Raw genomic sequence first — 23,158 nt, forward strand, 5'->3', positions numbered from 1 at the left:
CTGCTGCTGAGCTGAGCCAGAGCAGGCAAGGTAGAACAACAGCTTTCCTGTCACAGGGAGGTGTTACCACTTCCCAGATAGGACTTAGTGTATTGGGCTGGGGTGGGGGCGCTTTCCAGTGCCACAAGACTGAATTGATGGGCACGTTGTGTGCCCTCCTTGCATATACTGGTTTGAACTCTTGGTTCCTGCACTGGCGCAAAACTGGACAAAGGACAGGGTAGTATCTTTTCTTCTGTCCAGCCCCTACTCTGGGAGGTATCCCTGAGTCATTCCAATCCTTTCCTTGGGTATTTAAGGGCTCCCCAGAGGGTGGGTCCTCTAATTTGTCGTGGAACAAGACTTATCTCTGAAACCTCGACCGTCTGGACCCTTGGAATTCACTGGAATTCTCCTGAATCTGAGACTAGATTAAGTAAGACTCAAGTAAGACCTGTGGGTATCAAGGACATCGAAAGTAATCTCCCTTGGTGTAAAGGAGTCATCCTCTGCATCTGCAGGCACCGCATCGAAGCTGACCGGTATGCTGCTCCTGTCATCCTGCAGACTTCCCGAGGCTCAGCAACACAGATGGTGGATCTGTGGCTCTCCAGAGGCCTGACCTATCTTCCCTGCAATTTGGAGGATAGTAACCGTCATCGGATCTGCTGGGTCCAAACCCCTGTGCACCGCATCGACTTGCCTTTGCAAAGGCTTGTTGACTCTGTACTCCAGAGATCTTCAGGCTACAAAAAGCTCCAGTCTCCAGCACCTTACCCCGTGAAGATCAGCATCCTCCTTGCATCCCCTGCATTGCGGGCCTCCACCTTTGGTGAGCTGCCTGAGGTCCTCTTGTGACTCCTGTGCATTCGGTCCGTGGGTCTTCTCGAGGGTCTTCTTCTGCTTTGGTGGGCTCCCCTGCTTGCATCTTTTCATCTTCCATGCCAGTTGGGGCTACCAAGACCTGTTGCCGCTCCCACCGGGCACCGGGCACCTGCACACTGATATCCAATGTGGGACAAATCGTGAAAGGCTCGTGGTTTGCCACAGCACCACTGAGTTCCCACAGCTGCAGCGACAAGGTCCTCATGAATTCTTCTAAACTTCCTGCCAATGGTGGGCAGTGTGCTTCTGTGCCTCTTGGTCAACTCCGAGTGGCATAGACTCTGTTCCCTCTGCTTGCAGGTACCCTTCTTCAAGAAATCACCCTTGGATTCCACCGGACATCTTCAAAGACTTCTCCAGAGGTCTTTCTTCCTAAGTCACCCATTGTCTACGAACGGTTCCTACATCACTTCACCCCTATGCTCCTGGCTTTCCTGGTGCAGGTAACCTGGTTCCTGGGGCATTCACGGGTGGGGTGGCTCTTCAACCTTCTGTCCTCCAAAGGGTACCTTTGGGCTCCTCTGGCAAAGGTCCTCTTTATTTAAAACTGCAACCACAACTTGTCTGTTGACTTCTATTGAACACACGTCTGTGTTTCCACTCTACACAGCCTTGGGGTTCCTGGGTAGTTACCTTGGGTGGTTTCTGGTTCTCCAAGCTCTTCTAAGTCCTTTGGACCAAGGCCCGCTCTTCTATGCAATTTGCATCCCACTTATTTAGTATATGGTTTAGTCTCCCCCTGGAGACCAGTGTATATTTGTGCTACTTAACTGATTTCTTTCAAGTATTCTTATGTGTATTGTTGATGTCTCCAGATAGGAGATATACCAAGTATTAGTGATTGTGTTGTGTTAATAAATAGACTTATTTTTCATAAACACTATGTGATTCTTTCTTATCTAATTTTTACTATTGGTTAAAAGTGGTAAAACAAGCTGCTTTACAGGCTGAAGGCTGCTCTCCACAGCTACCACACTGAGAGCTTTTAAGGTCCACTAAAATCACCATAAAGGTCGCCTGGATTAGTGCAGGGTGCATCATTGTAAGTGTGCACCATATACTAAGCCAGCCTCCTACAGCAGCCCCTTGGTTATCTGCTGCCTCTGCCATGTCTGTTAGCGCATCAGAGTGAGCATCAGTGGCATGTTGAGTGGCGATTTACAGATCAATCAGACTAGTGTCCCAGTTGGTTGCTATTAGATATTTACACAGCCCTAGACTGCCTTCCCTATGTAAGGCAACGCTCTCTGCCTGGGCACATGCAATGAGGGATTTCGTCCAGGCCACAAGAGCTGGGCATTCATGTGATTTCCATCATCTGGAAATGAGCTGTTTGTCTGTCAGGAACCCTAAGTCAAGGAAGTAGGATGTGACCCTTTGTTTCTTCTTCCTGCATTAAAGGCCTAGAAGACATACTTCCCATTTATGCAGCGCTGGGTGCCCTGTACAGGCAGGTTGATGGAATGGGACTCCCTGCCAGTCTCGGTGCAGGGGTGGGCAAATCTATAACATATAGAGGAAGTCTGTGGCAAGTGACAATAGGGGCAGGCGGCATCCATGCACTGGAAATAGTGTTTATCTTGGCAGGGTTGAGATATGCTCCATGTATGATGTAAAATTGGATAAGGTGGAAGCGGGAATTGCACGGGATATGGACAAGGCTTTCCAGCAAGGTAGTCCATTCTTTGTCCGTGCAGGAGTAAGCCAAAGCATCTTCCAAACTGTGGCGGAGGGGTGTGAGCTGTAATGCAGTGTGGATCCATAGCGAGTCAGCAAACCAAAGGATCAGGTGCCAGCCTGGTCCCATCACAAGAATGCCCTGCACAGTGAGGTGTGTCAGGTGTTCCTGTGCCAAGTCACCCCACCTGTTCCCCAATGCCACGATCAGGTAGTTGTATAGGAGGAAATGGCCAGGGGGTAAACCATCCTTCTCCATCAAGCACTCATATGATATGAAACCTCCGTCCTCTTGGGTGTGATGGCCTACCGCATGCTAGGCGGTTATTTACGCCGATGAAGTGGTGATCTGGTCCCTGGGTGTGCCAAGCAGGGCTATTGCTGGAGCATAGGAGGTCACCTATCTCGTTAGGTAAGGGCATTGGCGAAAGGAGCAAAATGCTACTCCTAGGAGTAAGGGGTCAGGTATTGGTGCTCGTGTGCAATGGTGGAACAAGCAGGCATTGTTGTTTCTATGTCAGAAAGCTGTAGGCCTGCCAACCATTTAACTACCAATTGTAGTTGGGATGCCAAGTAGTAGCGTTCGATATTTGGTACGGCAAGCCCACCCTGAACTGTGGGTAAGTATAATTTCAAAAGCGCCACCCTGCAGCGAGAATTGTTCCATATAAATTCCCTCATTAGCTTCTCAAGAGAGTGAAAGAAGGGTGCTGGAATATAGGGGGGGAGGTTGGTAATATAGGAGACGGGGGAAGACTACCATTTTAAGGAAGGCCACATGCCCTCCTACCGATAAAGGCAGTGTCCACCAAAACGTCATCTGTGCTCTTAGAGACCTAGTGGCTCATGTGAGCTTACTGTCAAATAGGTCCGTAGGCAAATAATGCATCCGAATTCCTAGATGACGGAATGTGGTGGGTTGCCAAGTTATGTGGGTCCCGCTGAGCTAGAAGTGTGGGTCTAGAACAAGGTCAGACTGGCCGTAGCGGGCATCCGGCATTTCCCTGGTGGGCCGCCAGGGCTAGGGGCCGGTTTTGGGCCCCTGCGGGCTAATTATGTTACAGGGCATTATCGGCCGCTGTAACAAAATCGTCCGAAACCGGCCGTGATAAATAGCTGGGCTGCACCCCGAGCACTTTGCCAGGGCCCGATTTGGTTCCCTGTCTGTCCCTGGTCCAGTAGTGCAGGAGCAAAGGGGAACAGCCAAGACTTAGCCCAGTTGACCTTCAGGCCATAAAGGTCAGTGAAGTAGTTAAGCATCTTGGCGATTGTGTCAGGAATTGAATGCACAACCCTGGTATAGATAAACAGATCTCCCGCATAAAGAGAGATGGGATGGATTCCATCGCCCATGGGGATACCCCAGTCACCACTCTTCGCGAAGGGCAAGTGCCAGTGACTCTTTCACTAGAGAGAAGATTAATGGGGAGAGCGGGCAGCCCTGGTGGGTGCCCCAGCAAATCTGTGTCTGCTCCGAGACCAGGAGACGTGTCTTGACTCTGGCCAAAGGTTGAGTGTAAAGTAGCTTACCCAGTTGCATACAACAACTTCCAATGCCATAACTTGGTAGCATTTCAAACAAGATTGCCTCTTGTATTTTGAAGAGTTATGGGGTCATCAAGCTCCGCCCACTGGTCTGGTGTAATGCGGGGTAGGGGTACAGTGGAGAGTAAGGAGTCGATGTTGTGTGAGTTAGTGTTGGATACCAATTAATCTAGCGAAATACAGTGGCTGGTCAGCTTGTGATGTATGTCGCACTGAGCGTAAATCAGTGTGCCAGCAGTGGATGAGGTGCCTTGGTTGATCCGAGCGTATTGTTGGCAGTGGCATGAGCCCGCGTAGTTTTAGCAGAGCAGTCACTCCAGCAGCAAGGCATGATCTTGTTGCACCTGCAGTAGGCGGCACAAGTTTGCTGGGCTTTGTGCAATCATGGTCTTGTCTTTCAGGAGTGTGTGTTCTATTTGGGATATGTATTTATCAAGTTGTTTGCGCATGTTCCAATTTACCCCTAAGCAGTGGCCTCTAATTTCCGCCTTAAACGCATCCCACTCAACCAGTCTAGTTGTTGACAGCTCATGAATGAGCTCAAACTGATCCTCAATGGCCGTGTTAAGCAGCCGCGGCCCGTGGAGGGAGTTATGGTGGGGCAGGAAGGCGGGGCGGGGGAGGGGCAGGGTGGGGGGTGCTAAAAACTGGAATATGGATAATTGGAGGTAAGTAAACAATTTAATAAATAAAACGAATTTCGTAGTGCCCCCTGCATCGCATTTTGCATCACAAGCAGCCCGGAGAGTCCAGTCGTGCCCAGGTAGCAGCTCACATCAGAAGGGGCATGAGGGTGGGCAACAATAATGAGGTCAAAGGCGTGTCCCATTGGGCAGCAGATGTAAGCGATTCCAGCAGCGATGGTCACACGGGGCACTATGGGTGAGAAAGGCAAGGAGGCAGCAGATGGGTGGTGTCAAAAGAAGAGGCCCACCGCCTCAGCAGAGCTCTACACCTCCAGACAGCACAGGCCAGAGGATCCTCCCCACTAGCACCCCCTTGGCTGGGTTCACGATGCAGCAGGGATGCCCAGGGTGGAGAATGATAGGGCTCAGACTACAACTGCCAGTCAGAGAGAATGTGGTATGACCACGAGGGCCGACAGCAGTGGTATGCTGGTGCAGCAGCTCCAACCCAGTCGGTCCCACGCCTAAGCCATAGGCGGCCCGCTGTTTAACTTTTCTGCGGCTATGCCTTGGTGCACTGCAAAAAGAAGGTATGAACGGCTGCCACCATATCCAGCGTCTGGCAGTGGCGCCAATCCTCGGTGGGCTAAGGCGTCCGCACTCCACTGCGGCGCACAAAGGAGACAGGAGCGGGTAAGGCAGAGGCCCGTATTCCCTGGGACTCGTGGCGAGGAGCAGGTGGCCTCTGGCAGCCAAGACCCCGTCCTTCTTTGTAGAGTGCATGCTGCTGCGGTTCCTGTGAGGTAGGTCAAGCCATCAGTTATTGTTGGCGGAATGGAACTGCCTGCGTCTGTGGCAGCAACATGCTCCGGGCGAGCATATATATATATTGCTCAGGCCTTAGCGTATGGTGGCGCGACAGCAGCAAACCACAGCACAAAGTTCGGTCCCCAGCAGGGTACATCCAGTGTTGTCACCGTCCGGGCCAGGGCCAGGCTTTGTCCTATACCAGTGACTAAGAGTGCAGCGTTGCCCCCACGGCTGCCAGGGCCCACCACCACAGTGGGCCCAGGCATTGGCAGCGGCCTCCCAGTCACTTCCACCGACCTCACCGTCTCTTGCACTAGGATATTGGTGCTGTCAGGGCTATGCCAGGTATGCAGCAGTGACTTTTGTGGGCTTCGATGGCAACAGGATATTTTCAGATAAAGGGGGTGTCTTAGCGGAGCCTCGTTAGAGTGTGCCCACCATCTTGGCTGCTCTAGCCACGCCCCCAAGACACCACATCCATTACTCACCCCGGACCCTTGCCACTCATGGGAATCAATCACCCCTGAGTGAGCATGTTTTTCAATTTCACTAGGGTGTTAATTCCCACTCTGCATGTATGCTTCAGCCACTCTATCCACACTATTAAACATTGGATTGTCCGATGCCCCTATATTCCTCTAGTCCTGATGAGACCCCATGATCTGCTGGTCACAATGTTGTTTACACTGATGAGTAACAAAGAAACAAGTGGGCCACCAACAAATAACCACTGGACTAATTTGACAACATCTTTGACAGTTGTTTGTTGCAAACACTCAAACATTTCTGTATTTCTTTATTTCTGTAATTGGCTTTGTTGTGTTTTTTTCACTGGGGACACTGCACTGTTTTCACTTTGATGACAGAATATGCTGGACTTGTAAAATATTTAAAGAGATAAAACTATTCTCTTGTTTTATGAACAAGTTGTTCATGAAGATATTAGTGTTAGGAATACTGTAGCATTCAATGAGTGAGGTTATTTAGCCTCCTGATTCATTTATTTGCTCTACATGATACCAGTGAGAACCATTATTGCAGGCTAATTATTTATGCCAAGTTTCCCATGGTTTTAAAGGTTGCTCATGTAGCACACTAAGATGTCATGTACATCTGTCAGGCAGCCACATAGGCGTCAGTGCACACATTCACAAAGCACTACTGCCTTGGCAGTGAACTCTGTCGCGATGGACATTTTGCCAATTCGGTACTGCAGGACTTGTTAGTCAGAGTCATTCCATGGACCCAACCTTTTGGAAGGTGCTGCTTTGGTATTTATTCATAAAGTAAGGTATGTGCAGTTAGAAGTATCCATCAGAACAACTTACCTTTGGTAACGTTATTTCTGATGGATACTCTAACCGCAGATACCTCACCAACCTCCTCGTTCTGTGGAATGGTTTCCTTTCCTTCTAGAAAGGAAATCTGCACAGGGGGTCTTCCAGTTCGCTGATGGACTCCACGTCTGAGGGCACTGACTGAGTTCATGAAAAAAAAACTGATCTCAGCGTGCATGGGTGGCATTTATATGTGGCTCTGCTCGTCATTCTGGTATGGAGTGGTGTTCACCCAGAGTCTCTTAGCACCACCCACCAGCATGCAGGAGCACTGCTGTTGAGTTTTCTCCATCAAATCAAGCACCTGGGGATATACACAAGGTGAGGCATCTGCGGTAAGGTAGAGAATCCACAAAAAAGAGCATTACTAAAGGTAAGTAACTTGTTCTAAAGCTAAGAAAGTGTTCCCTAAATGTGTTGATCTGATCCATTGTTGTTGATGTGTCAAACATTTTTCAATGAATCAAATGAGTCTGGCTTTTCAAATAAACGTATATATCAATGGTACGTTTATTAATTGCTCTAATCAGTTATTAAACTAGTTTGTTTTTTAATGTATCCTGCTGAATAAACTATTTTCTATTACCTTACAGTGTTTGCAGTGAGGCCCTTAGTTACTTCTTGACACTCACATCAGAAAGTCACAGAGAAGCTTGGACTAACCTCTTACTGTTATTCCTGACAAAGATTTTGAAGATAAGTGATGATAGGGTAAGCTTAGCTTTTACATTCTAGTAAAATATACATTTGTATTTCTTTACATCATTGTTATCCTTATTCTTGAAGTGTTGCATGGGCCAGAATACTGTTTCTTTCCAAATAGTTCTGTGCACATGGATCAGAATATTCAATAGACCACAATGGTTGTTTCCATTGAGCATTTTGGCTTTATTCCATGCTGCTGGCCTCAGGCATATTGCCAGATGAGAACATGACCAGTCTAATCTGATAGAGACTTCTAGCCTTACCTATGAATTTCCCAGGCATCAGGCTGGATCCGGAGACTTTTGCTGAGCAATACCCCTTGCGCGCGCCATTGGGTGGCTCAATTCGCCTCTACGTGGCGTCGTCAACATTGTTAGCGTCAGTTATGACGTCGTGGTACCTATATAGGAACCACCCAGGCCTACGAACGTCAGTTCTTTTCTTTCTACACCAGTTAAGTTCCGATCCGAGAAGAGCTGCAGCTCTGCTGCTTTTTGACAGGTTCTTTCTCGACATCTTCGAGGAAGACAGGGTTTAAGCCATGTGGGACCAGTACCTGCTCAATGCCAGTCACCGATCCCCCCCTTGTATGCCTATGATGTCTCGAGCGCGACCATGATCCAAAGTCGTGCTGGGACTGTGGTGACTTGGCTCCTAAGACCTTGTGGGAGCGGGCTTCGATTCCCGATAGCCGACACTGTCAAGCGAGACTCCGCAGAAGTCCCGGTCCCGATCTAGGAAGAGGAGGTCGCAGAACTGCTCCCGGATACCAAAGTCCTCTTCAGCCCACTCGAGGTCGACTGGACACTCAGGGAAGAAGCACAAAAAGAAGTTGTCGTCCAAGCGGACTTCGTCTTCACCTCGGATGTTAAGGAGCACCAATGCTCTAGGCACGGTTCTGTGGAGCCGGAGCCAGGGTTAGCTTTGCACCTCCCCCCTTTTCCGGGAGCTGGAGCGACCCCCACTCCGACTAAAGAATTTTACGAGGCCATGTACCACGTATATTGAGCCTACGGGCCCGTGGTGTCGGAAGGGGCCCGACGGATTTGACGCCGTCAACTCCGGCCACAGCGCCAGTGGGGCCTCAGGGATCAGATCCCGGATTCGGGTCGACGCTGGTCATGCCACCGTGTCCTCCTCCGGCGTCGGAACCGAAGTCAGTGCCTGTGGTGCTGCCGGTGCCCATCGGTGGTGCCAGTTCCATCCTCATCCCCGACGACACGGAGCTGGAACGACTTAGCTCAACGCTGATTCTGACATCGATTGAACCCAGAGGTTCTATGTTGTTGCCTGAGCACTTTGTGGATGTGCGAGGCTCAGGAGAGGAATGGGAGGGGACTATGGACCCTCTAGATCACCAAGACGAGTCTGAAGTGCAGTTGGATTGGAATGGGGAACTTGGGGAGGCCAGTAGAATGGATACTTCTCCAGATACTGCCATGCTCTCTCTGCCAACTGTGGCTACAGAGGAGGAGGCAACTTATGCCATTGTGGTTAAGAAGTCAGCTGAGATCCTTGGACTGGAGCTGCCCTCAGTGGAGGTCAGCGAAGTGCTTCAGTCTGGGACTTCCACCTCAAAACCCCTTTTGCCCTTTAATGAAGCACTTACTGATGTCCTTCTAGGCGCGTGTTTGAAGCCTAGCGCAGAGGCTCCTGTGAATAGGATAATTGCCCACTGCCATCGCCCAGCTTCGGGTGACCCAAAGTTCCTCAGCCAACAATCCGCCCCAGAAAGTTAGGTGGTGCAGGCTCGACGTCCCAGGGCACGTTCCCTTCCGCTCCTCCGGATAGGGAATCCAAGAGGCTGGATTCATTTGGGAAGAAAATGTTTTATTTTTCCCGCCTGGCATTGCGGTCGGTGACTACTGCATGCTTATTGGGCTGTTTCTCTCACTCCCTTTGGTAGACGGTTGCGCAAGTGCTGCCACAAGTCCCGGAGGAGTCCTCGGCTGTGCTCTCTCAAGCTGTTATGGACTGTAGAGATGCAGCAAAATTCACCATCAGGTGTGGCCTTGATACAACAGATTTGCTGGGTAGATCGATTTCCACGATAGTGGTTTTGAGGCACCACGAGGACAACTGGCTTCCCGGGGGATGTCCAGGCAAATCTGATGGACATGCCCTTTGTTGGAACCTGCCTTTTTGGGTAGAAGGCAGATTCGACCCTAGTGAGGTTCAAGGACTCTCAAGCTGCAGCCAGATCCTTGGGCTCCTCTACTACTCCTCGTGGCCAGTCTACCTTCTGCTCCTTTTGTGGCAACGGAAGGGGTTTCCAGTTGTGTCAGCCCTATCCTAGCCACCGTCCTGCACATCCTTCCCAAGCTTTGCAGAGACGTGGACGCGGCTCATTCTGGCCAAGGAATGGAAGCCAGAAGTTGTCAGCCACCCTTCCCTCGGCAGCCTCCAAACACTCCTAGTCTGACTCTGCAAGACCACACCACTCCAGTTGGTGGGGGAATCCATCATCATCTCCCCCACTGGAGGTCCATAACATCGGACAAGTGGCCATGCATATCCTTCAATAGGGCTATTCTCTCCCTATCCTCTCCTCCTCTCCTCCCATTCTGCTAAATTAGGAACAGCTGACAAAGGATCAATTAAAATTACTGCACCTGCTACTTTCTGATTCCGAAGAAGAACAAGGGTCTACGGCCCATTTTAGATCTTCGGACTTCAATCTCTTCCTCAAAAAGGAGAATATTAAGATGCTCCCTCTGGCTCAGGTCTTGTCTGCCCTAGACCAAGAAGACTGGATGGTACTGTTGAACCTGCAGGATGCGTATTTTCACATCCCCATTCTGCCGGGCCACAGGCATTACCTGCGGTACAAGGTAGGCCGCATGCCCTTTCAGTTTACTGTGCTCCTCTTTGGCCTAATCAGCGCCCCTCGGATGTTCACCAAGGTGATGGCGGTGGTCGCAGCTCATCTACGCAGGTTAGGGGTGTCAGTCTCCCTCGACGACTAGCTGTTGAAGGCATCCTCGCTCCAGGCAGTCGTCTCCCACCTTCAGACTACGGTGAACCTCCTGCATTCTCTGGGGTTCTCTATAAACATATCGAAGTCACACCTGACTCCTTCTCAAACGCTCCCTTTCATCAGAGCTGTTCTGGACACAGTGCTATTTTGAGTCTATCCTCCCAAGCAGCGAGTCCAGGATGTTCAGGCTCATACCAATATTTCGGACTGTGTCCTGTATTTTATTGAGACTAGCTCTGAGACTGTTGGGCCTCATGGCCTCCTGCATCCTGTTAGTAAAGCATGCGAGGTGGCATATGCGGCCTCTGCAGTGAGACCTGAAGTTCCAGTGGGCACATCATCAGGGGAGATCACCGATGTGGTTCAGATCTCAGAAGGGACTGCGAAAGCTCTGCAGTGGTGGTTGACGAACTGCGATTGAGTCAGTGGCAGACTCCTCTCCCTTTTCCACCAGATCTCAAAGTTGTAACAGATGCATCACTTCTGGGATGGTGCAACAATCTGGGAGAGGTGGATCAGAGGATGCTGGTCTCCGGTGGAGTAGGGACTCAACATAAATTTGTTGGAGCTCTGAGCGATTCGATTGGCATTGAAGGCATTTCTTCCATATGTTTGTGCAGGTGTTCATGGACAACACTACTGCCATGTGGTACTGCAACAAGCAGGGCAGGGTGGGGTCATGGGCCCTTTGTCAAGAGGCCCAGCGTATCTGGACATGGCTGGAACAGCAGGGCATAACCCTGGTGGTTCAACACCTAGGCGGTTCTCTAAACGCCAAGGTGGACAAACTCAGTCGTTGATGCCTAGAGGATCACGAATGGCATCTCCAGTCGGAGGTGGCGTAAGGTCTCTTTCAGCAGTGGAGAGAACATGGATAGATTTGTTCACCTCTGAAGACAACGGGCAGTATCAGCAGTACTGCGCGCTGGTGTTTCCAAGACAGCTAAAGCTCTGCGATGCTTTTCGTCGCGAGTGGAGCTCAGGCATGCTCTATGCCTTTCTGCACATACCACTCCTGCCCAGGGTTCTGAAGAAGATCAGGAGCAACCGTCCTAAGTCATTCTTGTGGCTCTGGACTGGATGAGGAGAGTCTGGTATCTAGAGCTTCTGAAAATGGACATCGATCCACTGATCAGGCTGCTCCTTTGGGAGGATCTTTTGTCGCAGCAGAGGGGGTCCTCCAACCAAACCTGTCCACTGTGCGCCTCCATGCATGGAGATTGAGTGGCAGCAGATGATGACCTTACTCCCAAAGTATGCAAAGTTATTTTGGCAGCCAGGCAGCCCTCCACTAAGATGATATATGCCTGCCGTTGGCTGAAACTTGTATTATATTGTACAGAAAGGTCTGTTGACCCTCTTTCTGCTTCTCTTTCCACTGACCTTTTGTTCATTCTGACCCTTGCCCAGCAAGGGTATGCTTCGGGAACTCTCAAGGGTCACCTCTCTGCTTTTTTGCAGCTGCCAGACCAGCTCTCCCTCTTTAAGTCTCCTATTGTACATAGATTTCTAAAAGGCTGGCTGGCTTGTTTCCAGGCGTGCCATTTGTTCTGCCACATTAGGACCTTAATGTGGTCCTCACCTACCTGATGTGTGTTCCCTTTTAGCCTTTAGACAATTGTCCCCTCTGGCTGTTGACAATCAAAACAGCTTTCTTAGTGGCGATTACATCTGCCCAGAGAGTGAGTGAGTGAGTTTCAGGCGTTATCTTGCTCGCCTCCCAATCTGATGTCTTTTCCAGACAAAGTGGTGCTTCGCACCTGGGCCTCCTTTTTGCAAAAAGTTGTGACCTCATTCCATCTGGGTCAATCTATCACGCTGCCCACCTTCTTTGCTCCCCCGCATCCCTCTAAGGAAGAGGAGCATCTCCACCGACTGGACCCAAAAAGGGCATTGTTCTACCTTGACCGCACAAGAGTTCTGGGTGGATGACCAACTCTTTGTGGGGTACGTGGGAGCGAAGAAGGGAAGGGCAGTGCAGAAAAGGCCCATCTCTCGCTGGGTCTTTCTCTGAATTAATATCTGCTATGCTCTGGCAAAGAAGCAGCTTCCTGAGGGATTAAGGGCCCGTTCCACCAGGGGGAAGGCTGTGACTACAGCCTTGGCTCTGGGTGTCCTAGTCCTAGACATCTGTCAGGCAGGAACGTGGGCATCATTGCACACGTTCGCCAAGTATTACTGCCTGGACAATCAAGTCTGCAGCAAAAGGCATTTTAGTTTGAGGTATTTGTCTGCAACCCACCGCCAGGTTGGTATGGCTTGGGTATCTGATTCAAAGGTAAGGAATTTGCAGCTAAAAGTCTCTATCAGATGAACAAGTTACTTACCTTTTGGTAACGCATTGTCTGGTAGAGACTCTGCCTATCTGAGATTCCTTACAGCCCCACCCTTGCCTCCCCGCTTTGTAGACTAATGTTGTAGGGCTGGGGTTATTCCTCTGTCAGGGCCCTAGTTTTGCACACGACTACGTCAGTTGCTGTGGCTCTGCGCTTCTGGCATGGAAAAAGTCTGCATGCCTGGGTGGCACCTATATAGGTACCCCAATGTCATAACCAACGCTGACGACACCAACGACGTCACACGGAGCTGAATAGAGTCACCTGATGGCACTCGCAAGGGATATTGCTCAGGAAAAGTTTCCAGATCCAGTCTGACACCTGCGAAACTCAAAAATAAGGACTCTGCAGCTATCTTCAGTCTCTACCAGATAATGCGTTACTGAAGGTAAGTAACTTGTTCGTCACAACCTGTGTCTCATTGTGCGTGAGCATCCTCTTGTATCTGTCAGGCACTAGTGTGCATGGTGTGCAGACTATTATTGTCCACACCTGTTTGACAAAACGTATGGTTTGTATAGAGTCTGGACAAAGTACGGCTTTGGACTTTTTGGAATGTTAGTCCACCTTACTCCTGCTGTCTCTTGATTATCCTGGTTGCCGCAGTATGTTGTTGCTACAGATAGTCCTGCTTTCTACTTCCAGGACAAGCCCCTGAACAACACAAAGGAGATAACGTTGCTTTCTAAAAAATGATAAATACAATTTAACTGAGAGAGCTAAAAACCAGAAGAACATCTGACTTATAGGGGATGCTATTTGCAGTTCAATCCATATCACCTACCTGTAGTGTGGTCAAGAAATGAGGACCATGCATTATATAGCAACAGATGTTATTTATAAATGCGATGGCTGTTTGAACCCACTGCCCTGCACCCACATCCCCTTATTGCAAGCTTAATGTAGGACGATTTTCAATTTTTTGTGCTGTAGTAATTAACTGGCACCTACAGAGCACATTTAACAGGAGCCTGCACTCATGTTATGTTATGTTATGTTATTTTAATTTATACAGCGCGCAGCTACTCGGAAGTGACCCGGCGCTAACAGCAAAAAGGCAGAAGATGCACAATTACCAATTAAAACAGTAGGGTTTTTAAAGCTTTCCTAAACAGAAGAGGATCCTGAGTGGCTCTCAAAGCCAAGGGCAGCGCATTCCAGGCCAGACAAGCTTTGCGCACAAAGGAGTTCCCCCCCAGTCGCTGGCGCTTAAACTTCGGAGTCTGCATCAGCAGCTGTGAAGACGAACGCAGCTGTCTCCCTGGTGTATAAAAAGTAAGTCTCTTCTGCAAATAGGTAGGACCGAGACCGTAAAGGGCCCGTTGCACAATTGAGAGCATTTTTAAATTTCAGGCGAATTTCGACAGGAATCCAGTGTAATCACCGTAGAAGAGCCAGAGCACTGTGCCTGGATGACAGCCCCCCTAGGAGTCTGGCAGCCGAGTTTTGAACCACTTGTAGTTTCTTCACAAGGAAACCTGGGCTGCCAACTAGGAGGGCGTTGGCATAGTCCAAGCGAGAAAGAATCAGTGCCCGAACAACCGTCTCTCTGGCCGAGCTTGGCAAGAAGGGCAGAACCTTTGTCAAACTTTTCAACACACCAAAACAGGTGCCAGCCAGTTTTTTTACATGCGTTACAAAATTCAGATTCTCATCGAACCAAACGCCAAGATTTTTGGCGGCATCCGTATTCTCAGGCGGGCAAGGAAAACCAGGAGGCCAGAATCTCCCTCTAAAATCCGGAGAAAAAAAAACAAACAGCAGTATTTCAGACTTTCCCTCATTACATTTGAGCTGCGCATTGGCCAGCCAATGAAAGACCGATGACAAGCACTGATGGGGTCTCTTAACCGAGTCCTCCTCCTTGCTCCAGGTAAACAGCAGCTGGGTGTCATCGACGTAAGCCATCACCTTAGCCCCCAGTGACTCCGCCAGAGAAATCAGCGGAGTCACTTAGATGTTAAATAACAGCAGGCTAAGCGATGACCCCTGCGGAACCCCAGTAGAAACCCTCATGGGCACAGAGGCACACGGAGGGAGCCAAACCTGCTGCGATCTTCCCTCCAAAAAAGAATTGACCCAGAGATTCCTATTTCAGATAGGCGCTCAAGGAGCATGGCGTGAGGCACCGTGTCAAACGCCGCCGAGAGATCAAGCATAACCAATGCTGCTCTCCAGCCGGCATCAAGACACTCCCGAATCGACTCCGTGACCTCTAGCAGAGCGGAATCCATGCTATAAGAGGCACGGAAGCCAGACTGAGCCGGATGAAGCACGCCAGCCCCCTCAACAAAGTTGGTGAGTTGGAATGTGACCGCTTTCTCACAGACTTTGGCCAGACTAGGCAAAGGTGAGATGGGACAATAGTTTTCTGCGACCAGTGGATCAAGTGACTTTTTTTGAGTAAAGGAAAAATCAGGGCATGTTTCCAGGCTGTCGGCACACAAGCTTCCCGCAACAATTTGTTGACCATAAAATTCACCTCCGAATTGATGGAATCCGCCACATCCGATAATAGCCGGGCCACACAGGGGTCGTTAGGAGAGCCGGACTTAAGGGCTTTGAGGATTCGGAGAGAACCAGCAAGGTCAATAGGACAAAATTCTGAAAAGGGGGAGACCAGTTCAGCCCTGGGCAGATGCAGCGGCAACACAAGGTCGCTGTTTCTGGGAGAAGACAAAAAAAGTCTCCTGGATGCTGAATATGTTATTCCTAAAGAATGATGCCAGGGTGTTACACCAGGCCCCCGTGGCAGGAGCAGCCGCCACCTGGGCGCTGAGGGACAGGAAGCTCTGCACAATTGCGAAAATTTCTTTGGAATTGTTATTCGCCCACTCAATACGAGCGGCGTAATACTGTCCTTTGGCCTCTCCTATCACCACATAATAAAGTTTTTGTTTGGATCTGAGGATGTTTTTATCAGAAAGGTGGTAGCCACCAAGACGCCAAGCCCTCTCCGCAGCCTTACAGGCATGCTTCAAAGTCTTCAGCATGGGAGTATACCATGGCTTAGAAGGGGATTCACGCCGCAGCCTAGTCTGAGACTGCCCCGGCCCATTGGCACCAGCGCGAGCAATCCAATCGGCAAATTGCGTTACATTCTCCTCCAAACCACCTGAAAAGGAGGGCCGGGAAGCGGCAAGCGAGGCGCTTAGCTGGCCCGGATCCGCCTTCCTGGAGACGGGGGGGGGGGGGCCACAGCAGTTGGCCCACCGGGGAGAGTTATCCAAATCCCAAGAGAAGAATATGGGAAAGTGGTCTGACCAGGCCACCGGCCGTGGCTTCATCACTAGTATGGGGAAGTTGGCACAGATGGTATCCAGCGTGTGCCCACCCAAATGTGTGGGGAACAGAACCCTTTGAGAGAGGTTCGCTAGGTGGAGGGAGTCCATGAAAGCTATGGAGCCCCCCTCCTCAGAGTGGCCAAGATGAATGTTAATATCCTCAAGCAGCACAAACTTTGAAAACCGTAAAGCCCGCTCAGCCAGAGCATCTCCACAGGCCGCCAGAAAATTCCTTGCAGGCCCGGGGGACCGATAAATCAAGGAACCACCCAAAGTAAATTGGGCTGATAGTTGAAGACTAAAGTTCAAGGCTTCACAGTCACCCCAAAGGGTAGATAATTCGCTCCGAAAGGTCCAGTCTTCCCTATACCAAATGGCTAAGCCTCCGCCTCGACCCACGCAGCGATCTACCCAGTAAACTTTAAATCCTGCCGGTGTAGCTAGGGCCACTGTGGGGTTGGAGAAGGCATCAAGCCAGGTCTCCGTAACAAACAGTATGTCCAGATTATTATCCGTGATCAGATCAGCTATATCGACGAAGTGTTTCGCCGCAGATCGCACATTGATTGGGCAAGCACTAATCGTCCCCAGACTCGGGGAGGCCTCAGACCGACCTGATGACCGGAGCTCCGGAGTAAAGCTGAACCCGCAGTCCCTACAGGTGAAGTCCCTGGACAGGCCGTTCAAACAAACTCTGTGAGATGGGCAGTGAAGGGAAGGGGCTTCAACGATTTCAGCCACTCCGCCGGCAGGAGATTGGGACGCAAGTCTTCGGGCTGTGAAGGGCAGAGTGACATGCTCTGTGCCCTGACTTAGCGTTGACGGGCGCAGACAGGCTTGCCTTTGGCGCGGCGTTCGTCCGCTGCGCTTCCTGCTGTGCATCCCATTTAAGGGGTGTGGCTGGGACTGGCGATCAGCGTGCATTATCTGGAACGCTGACCGCGAACAACGCGAGTCACGTCCAAGATGGCCGCTGTCTTCAAAGTAACCCCCCAAAAAGCTGCCCGATCGTCGAGCAAGGAAGTGCACTATGAGGCACAATATCGGGCAAGAATCGGTAAGAGCAATGCCCCGAAGAAATAAAATAATTAAAAAGACACAAAAAGTCTTCTCAAATTCCCAGTACTAGCATAAGACCTCCCCCCACAAATTCCCTCACACAACACAATGAAGATTTTAAAATGTATCAATTTAAAAATGAGGATTATAAAATGAGTCTAGTGCACAAAATGCAACCTTTTTACAGCCCCGCTCTGGCGATCTGACTGAACTATATAGGGTTTGCCTGGGACCGGCGATCAGCGGGCATCATCTGGAACGCTGACCGCGAATAACGCGAGTCGCGTACAAGTTGGCCGCTGTCTTCAAAGTAACCCCCCAAAAAGATGCCCGATCGTCGAGCAAGGAAGTGTACTATGAGGCAAAATATCGGGCAAGAATCGGTAAGAGCAATGCCCCGAAGAAATAAAATAATTAAAAAGACACAAGAAGTCTTCTCAAATTCCCAGTACTAGCACAAGACCTCCCCCCACAAATTCCCTCACACAACACAATGAAGATTTTAAAATGTATCAATTTAAAAAAGAGGATTATAAAATTAGTCTAGTGCACAAAATGCAACCTTTTTCATCTCCCCGCAGGAAGCATCAACCTGTCAACTTTTCTTTTTGTTTTGTTGCAGTTTCACACAGTACTAACTCGCACCCAGGCTATAGTTTCACTGATCTTGGAAGGTGTCAAAGCACCCCTTGTTCATCCAAAAATTCAGCTGAAATGCTAACATTTTATAATGGCAACATAACAAGATTGAGACAACCGTGGGTGCAATACTGCTGGAGTAGGTGGCGCAGAAGTTACAGCATTTTTGCAGAAAATAAACTTTTTTTAAATTTTTAATCACACTGTGTTGTTTTAATTGAAATCTAAAGAAGCTGGAAAGTAAGTTTTAGTCTGCTATGGCATGGTGTAGTTAGAATGGCTACAATGTGAAAAATTTCCACCAAGTATTTTCAACCTATGTTTTTAACAGAAGTATTGGCAAAGTACCCTTTCTTTTCTTTACTTCATGCTTTCAAGATTTTAAAAAAATAACTAGAAATATTATGGAAGGCGAAGAGGGCGTTTCAGTTTTTTAACAACGCAGTTAGGTGGATTTTGAAGGAGAAAAAAGATAGTCATAGGAAGGTAAAATGTGTATTTTAAATGTCCAGTTTGAACCCAAACTGGTGACCATACCCTCCAAGAAAGGTGTTATGGAGTTATTTCATTTTTGATGTCTGGCTTTTGATTTCACCACAGTTATTTGTGTAATATACTTAGGACGCTCCTTCTTCCACATCACAGCAAAGACCTGGAACAACCTCCCCAACTCTGGACCATCACCTCACTTCCAGAATTCCAAATGGCCCTCAGGATGTGGCTGTTCATAAGCCTCCGGTATACCCTGGTTATAGCCACGATTTATAAATCCTGAGTGGAAAAGGCTGTCATCTAGCCCTCTTCATTTATTGCTCTGTTATTGTATCATTCACATTTTTCTTCCACCCACTACTCCATACAGCATGGGTCATAGGCCAAAATCAGCCATTGGCCAACATCTCTGTGACTGACTGCATTCTGCCCTTTCATCCACACCCACAGTACTTACCTTCAGTTCCAGTGATTACTAGGGTATTGTGTGCTTTTTGAGACCTACAATATTTTAGCTTGTAGCCAGTGTGTTATTGCCAACTAAAACAGAAAACACTTTCTTTAAACCACAAGACCTTCCTATGCCATAACTTTACCAATGCAAATCTGAACAATATGGCAATTTAAAATATAACGTTAACACAAATTGAGCCCTCTGGTTGAATAAACAGCATTGTAAAGAGGAAAATAACAGTTGAATGTTTGGCATATTTAGGGTACCAAGAGATTTTCAAATCTTTCCCTTCTACAGCAGCTTTTAGCTAAGAGAAAGGCCATTGCTAACTAACTGGTGGATCCTGCTGCTTGGGAAACTGAAAGCATTTAAAGAGGTTTTGTCCAGCAGTAAGACACTCATTGCTTGCACTTTCTGTGAGATCCGTTGACACTTAAGTTCTTTATTGGACCACTGTGAGCTCAGCGGTTTTCGAGGGAGGACACCAAATGATAAACCAGGATTGGCTGCCTGAGGATAACATGATCAGCTGACTTTCCAACGAGCATGTTTCTTTGTGCTTGAAATGCTCCACAATAATCCCAAAATTAGCATGTCATTTTATTCTTCCAGTATGGACGTCTGCCATTCTTTTCCTGCTTAACACTTGTAAATTAAGCATTGGCAGCCACCGTTTTCACCCTCCTTTAGATTGTATGACACTTTTCAAGTAAAAGACAATCACTTACCACTTTTTAGGTCTCACCTAGGCAGCGCACATAGGAGGTGACCTTTTGGAATCGATCAGCTTTTTGGGCAAAAACGAGCACGTTTTGCATTGCTTTGTATTGCAACGCATGCACGTTTGGCGTTTCCCTTGTGGGGACGAGCTTTGGCGACATCTGTTTGTAATTATCATGCAAACAGATGGTGCCCCTGCTTGCTCCCCTAAGGGAAACACTGTGTGTGTTTTTTCCCTGCTTTCGCTTTCTCCGCATCCCTTCTTTTAACATTCGTAGACGTTCGTCATTTCCTTGCTCTAACCTTTGCTTCATTAATGACGATCTGCTCTCGTCTAGCCCTATTTCCTACATCTGAGTCTCGTCGCGTGGACTTTCTTTTGACTTATTTTTGCTGTGTCTCTTGTTGGCTACCAGTTGGCTTCATTGATCTGGGAGCAAAAAGCAGGCACCATGTACAAATCCCCACGTCATCCACTCGGCTTCCGGTCGTTCACTAAAACCCAAAACATGACAACGGCTGCTATTTACCCAGCAGCTGCACGGCTGGCAACGAGCACGGTATGAAACAAGCGCCATATTCTTTTGACTCTAGCTGTTCTGCTACCTTGCATTTGTCTTCTTCCAAATGACCCCTCCCTTTTTAGGCCCTTCATCATGTATGATCATCTTCGGAATGCGTTTCACGCGAAAGGACGGCCCTCGTAATACTATTTATTTTCTAGCATAAAACATCTGAAACACAAACATGTTTTACTGTTTTTCCCGACATATATGAAATTGAGTCCAGGGCATCCCTTAGGCCGCAGTTGTTGGCAGTTCCCTCGGTGCTATTAATGTATTTCCGCTGAAAGAGATCTGGACCATAAAAGCTTTCTCATTCTCTATTTACCTTTTTTTCCCACCGTTGATTTTATTTTAATTCCGAGTTTAAATTATTTCCAGACTGCAAACTTTTTGAACTTTCGATTACAAGTCCCAAAGGTGAGACCTATAGGCTATGCCAATACTTGTTTACTTTATGTGAATGCATTCACATGAGTGTTTCACATAATAGTAACTAAGTAACACATGCCTTTTCTTCCACTTGAAATGAGTCCGAAAATTGCATGGGAAGACAAAGGTGGTGGTTGTCAAGTGTTAGCTTTCACTTCTCGTTTTTGGAAATAAATGACAGATGTTACACTGGACACATAAAATGGCTGAATGATTCTGTAACTGTAGGCCGTTCAGTGCCCAAGAGAACGTGTTAGGTGGAAATTCCTTTTGAGGTCTGGCCTAGGCAGCGTTGCTCTGTATCTTCGAGACATGCTGTATTCAGGATAGGGCATACAGCTCTGCCCAGTTTCCGCCCAGCTTTTTAATTGGCTCATGTCTCAGTCCATTGTGAATGGTGGCTTTTGATTGGTCAATAGGCTTAGTAGTCCCTCCTAAGTCCCGCCTTTTCTCTTCTTGTAACCTCCCATGAGGACACCCCTTGTTGCATGTGTTGTTACTTTGTAGGCTTTAATTACAGCCTCTAAGCACTATTTTCTTAAATAGCATTGTCGTGCCAGCCATTGCAATCATATGTATGGTAGGTGGTATCGCACTCTGTTCTCAAATTTTAACCACTTGATTGATACGTGTGCTGCACTAGATTGGTGCCTGCTAGAACTCAACAATACAATGAATCTGGCCTGGGATCACTAGATCACCAGGACTCCAGTGCGCACTACCTTAATGAAGATTTTCAAAGTTTTCCAATTATTGCATTTAAATCCATATATTTTAATTTTTTTTGCATCATTTCATTTTAAACACATGAAAACATGATCAAACATAATATATACACAATATATACGATAGGCAAATCATGCCAAACATTTTTCGCAAATCTTTATACACAACACAATTATGTATACAACCCAATGCATTTCGGGGTTATGAACCCCTTCGTCAGGGGCCTATGAAAGAAAGGAGAAAAAAAGGAAACCTATTTAATAACGATGCTTAAAGAAGGGTATTCATTTATTTTATGGAGTGATATAACATTTTCTTACCTAAATAACTGGTTGCAAACTTGTTGCATGGTCTACATAGTTTAAGGAGGATCTAAAAAAAATATATATAATCAAATAAGTATCCAAACTAGCGCTAGAAACAGCACAAGATATCACATAGTGCTTATATATAATTACCTCACATCCGGTAGTTGAAAACAGACTACCTATAAATGTAAACCCTTGTGGTTGACTGACTATGTTTTATCGGATTGCTTATGGCAGGCTTATGTTTTTTATACATTTATAGGTAGTCTGTTTTCAACTACCGGATGTGAGGTAATTATATATAAGCACTATGTGATATCTTGTGCTGTTTCTAGCGCTAGTTTGGATACTTATTTGATTATATATATTTTTTTAGATCCTCCTTAAACTATGTAGACCATGCAACAAGTTTGCAACCAGTTATTTAGGTAAGAAAATGTTATATCACTCCATAAAATAAATGAATACCCTTCTTTAAGCATCGTTATTAAATAGGTTTCCTTTTTTTCTCCTTTCTTTCATAGGCCCCTGACGAAGGGGTTCATAACCCCGAAATGCATTGGGTTGTATACATAATTGTGTTGTGTATAAAGATTTGCGAAAAATGTTTGGCATGATTTGCCTATCGTATATATTGTGTATATATTATGTTTGATCATGTTTTCATGTGTTTAAAATGAAATGATGCAAAAAAAATTAAAATATATGGATTTAAATGCAATAATTGGAAAACTTTGAAAATCTTCATTAAGGTAGTGCGCACTGGAGTCCTGGTGATCTAGTGATCTCAAGCCATTGCAATCATGACATGCTGCCTTATTTTTTTTTTTTTACTAGTGCAGCACACCTTGCAGCCGCAGGCCTTTTTTATGCAGGGCTCGCCCTTATTTAATATAAGAAAGTCATTTATAAAAAAAATAATTAAACAGCACCATGCAGTGCTTTCACTTTAATGGCAGCCTCGCGTCTTTCTCTATAGCAGCTCACCATATTTCCATTAACAAAATGTTTTTTTTTTTTTAAAGCGCACCCATACCGCGCTTTCAGTTTAATGGCGTGGGTGCCACGATTGTTTCGCGGTGTCATGCGCAGCCCTTCTCTGGCACGCACAAAGTCGAAGAGACAAGCGAGGCACGACACTTGGCAGCTACGACATTTAATGAACATATGTTTGTAAAATGTTCCATATCGAAACCAGTCAAGACTTAAATCCAAGGTACACATACAGAGTTTGGGATTGCCTTGCCCCAACATGTTATCCAGATTAGCCTATTCTTCTTGGGGCTTAGGGGCGAGGCAAAGGCGGTAACACAATTGTGCACAAACTTACGTAAGCATACACGCCCTTGCTGAAGGAAACTTGCGTGAGACCGTTACTTGAGATGCACTGCTCCAGGGCATGCGCACACCAAGAAGGAGAACAGGAGACTGAATGTGAGGCGTCAGCACAGCAGCAGCGCGAGCTACAGTGAGAGCACAAGGCCTTATCCTTTTGTTGCTGACTCTCCTCAGCTGCCCTCCTGCACCATGTCCGCCAGCAGTTTACTGGAGCAGGTGAGACCATCCTGCCGGCATGCCACCAGCAAAAGCCACGGTCTTCTGTA

The 23,158-nt window shown here is 47.7% G+C and overlaps 1 protein-coding gene across 1 annotated transcript in view; it reads left to right on the forward strand.

Moving 5' to 3' along the window:
* Nucleotides 1-23,158, forward strand: part of ARFGEF1 (ARF guanine nucleotide exchange factor 1) — a 972,411-nt gene that overhangs the window by 944,015 nt on the left and 5,238 nt on the right. Inside the window, exon 39 of the mRNA XM_078687191.1 lies at nt 7,453-7,570. Within this exon, the coding sequence (XP_078543317.1) occupies nt 7,453-7,570 (118 nt within the window). The remainder of the gene's footprint in view (nt 1-7,452; nt 7,571-23,158) is intronic.

Source organism: Lissotriton helveticus, chromosome 4_1 (genome assembly GCF_964261635.1).
Source record: "Lissotriton helveticus chromosome 4_1, aLisHel1.1, whole genome shotgun sequence".
NCBI lineage: Eukaryota > Metazoa > Chordata > Amphibia > Caudata > Salamandridae > Lissotriton > Lissotriton helveticus.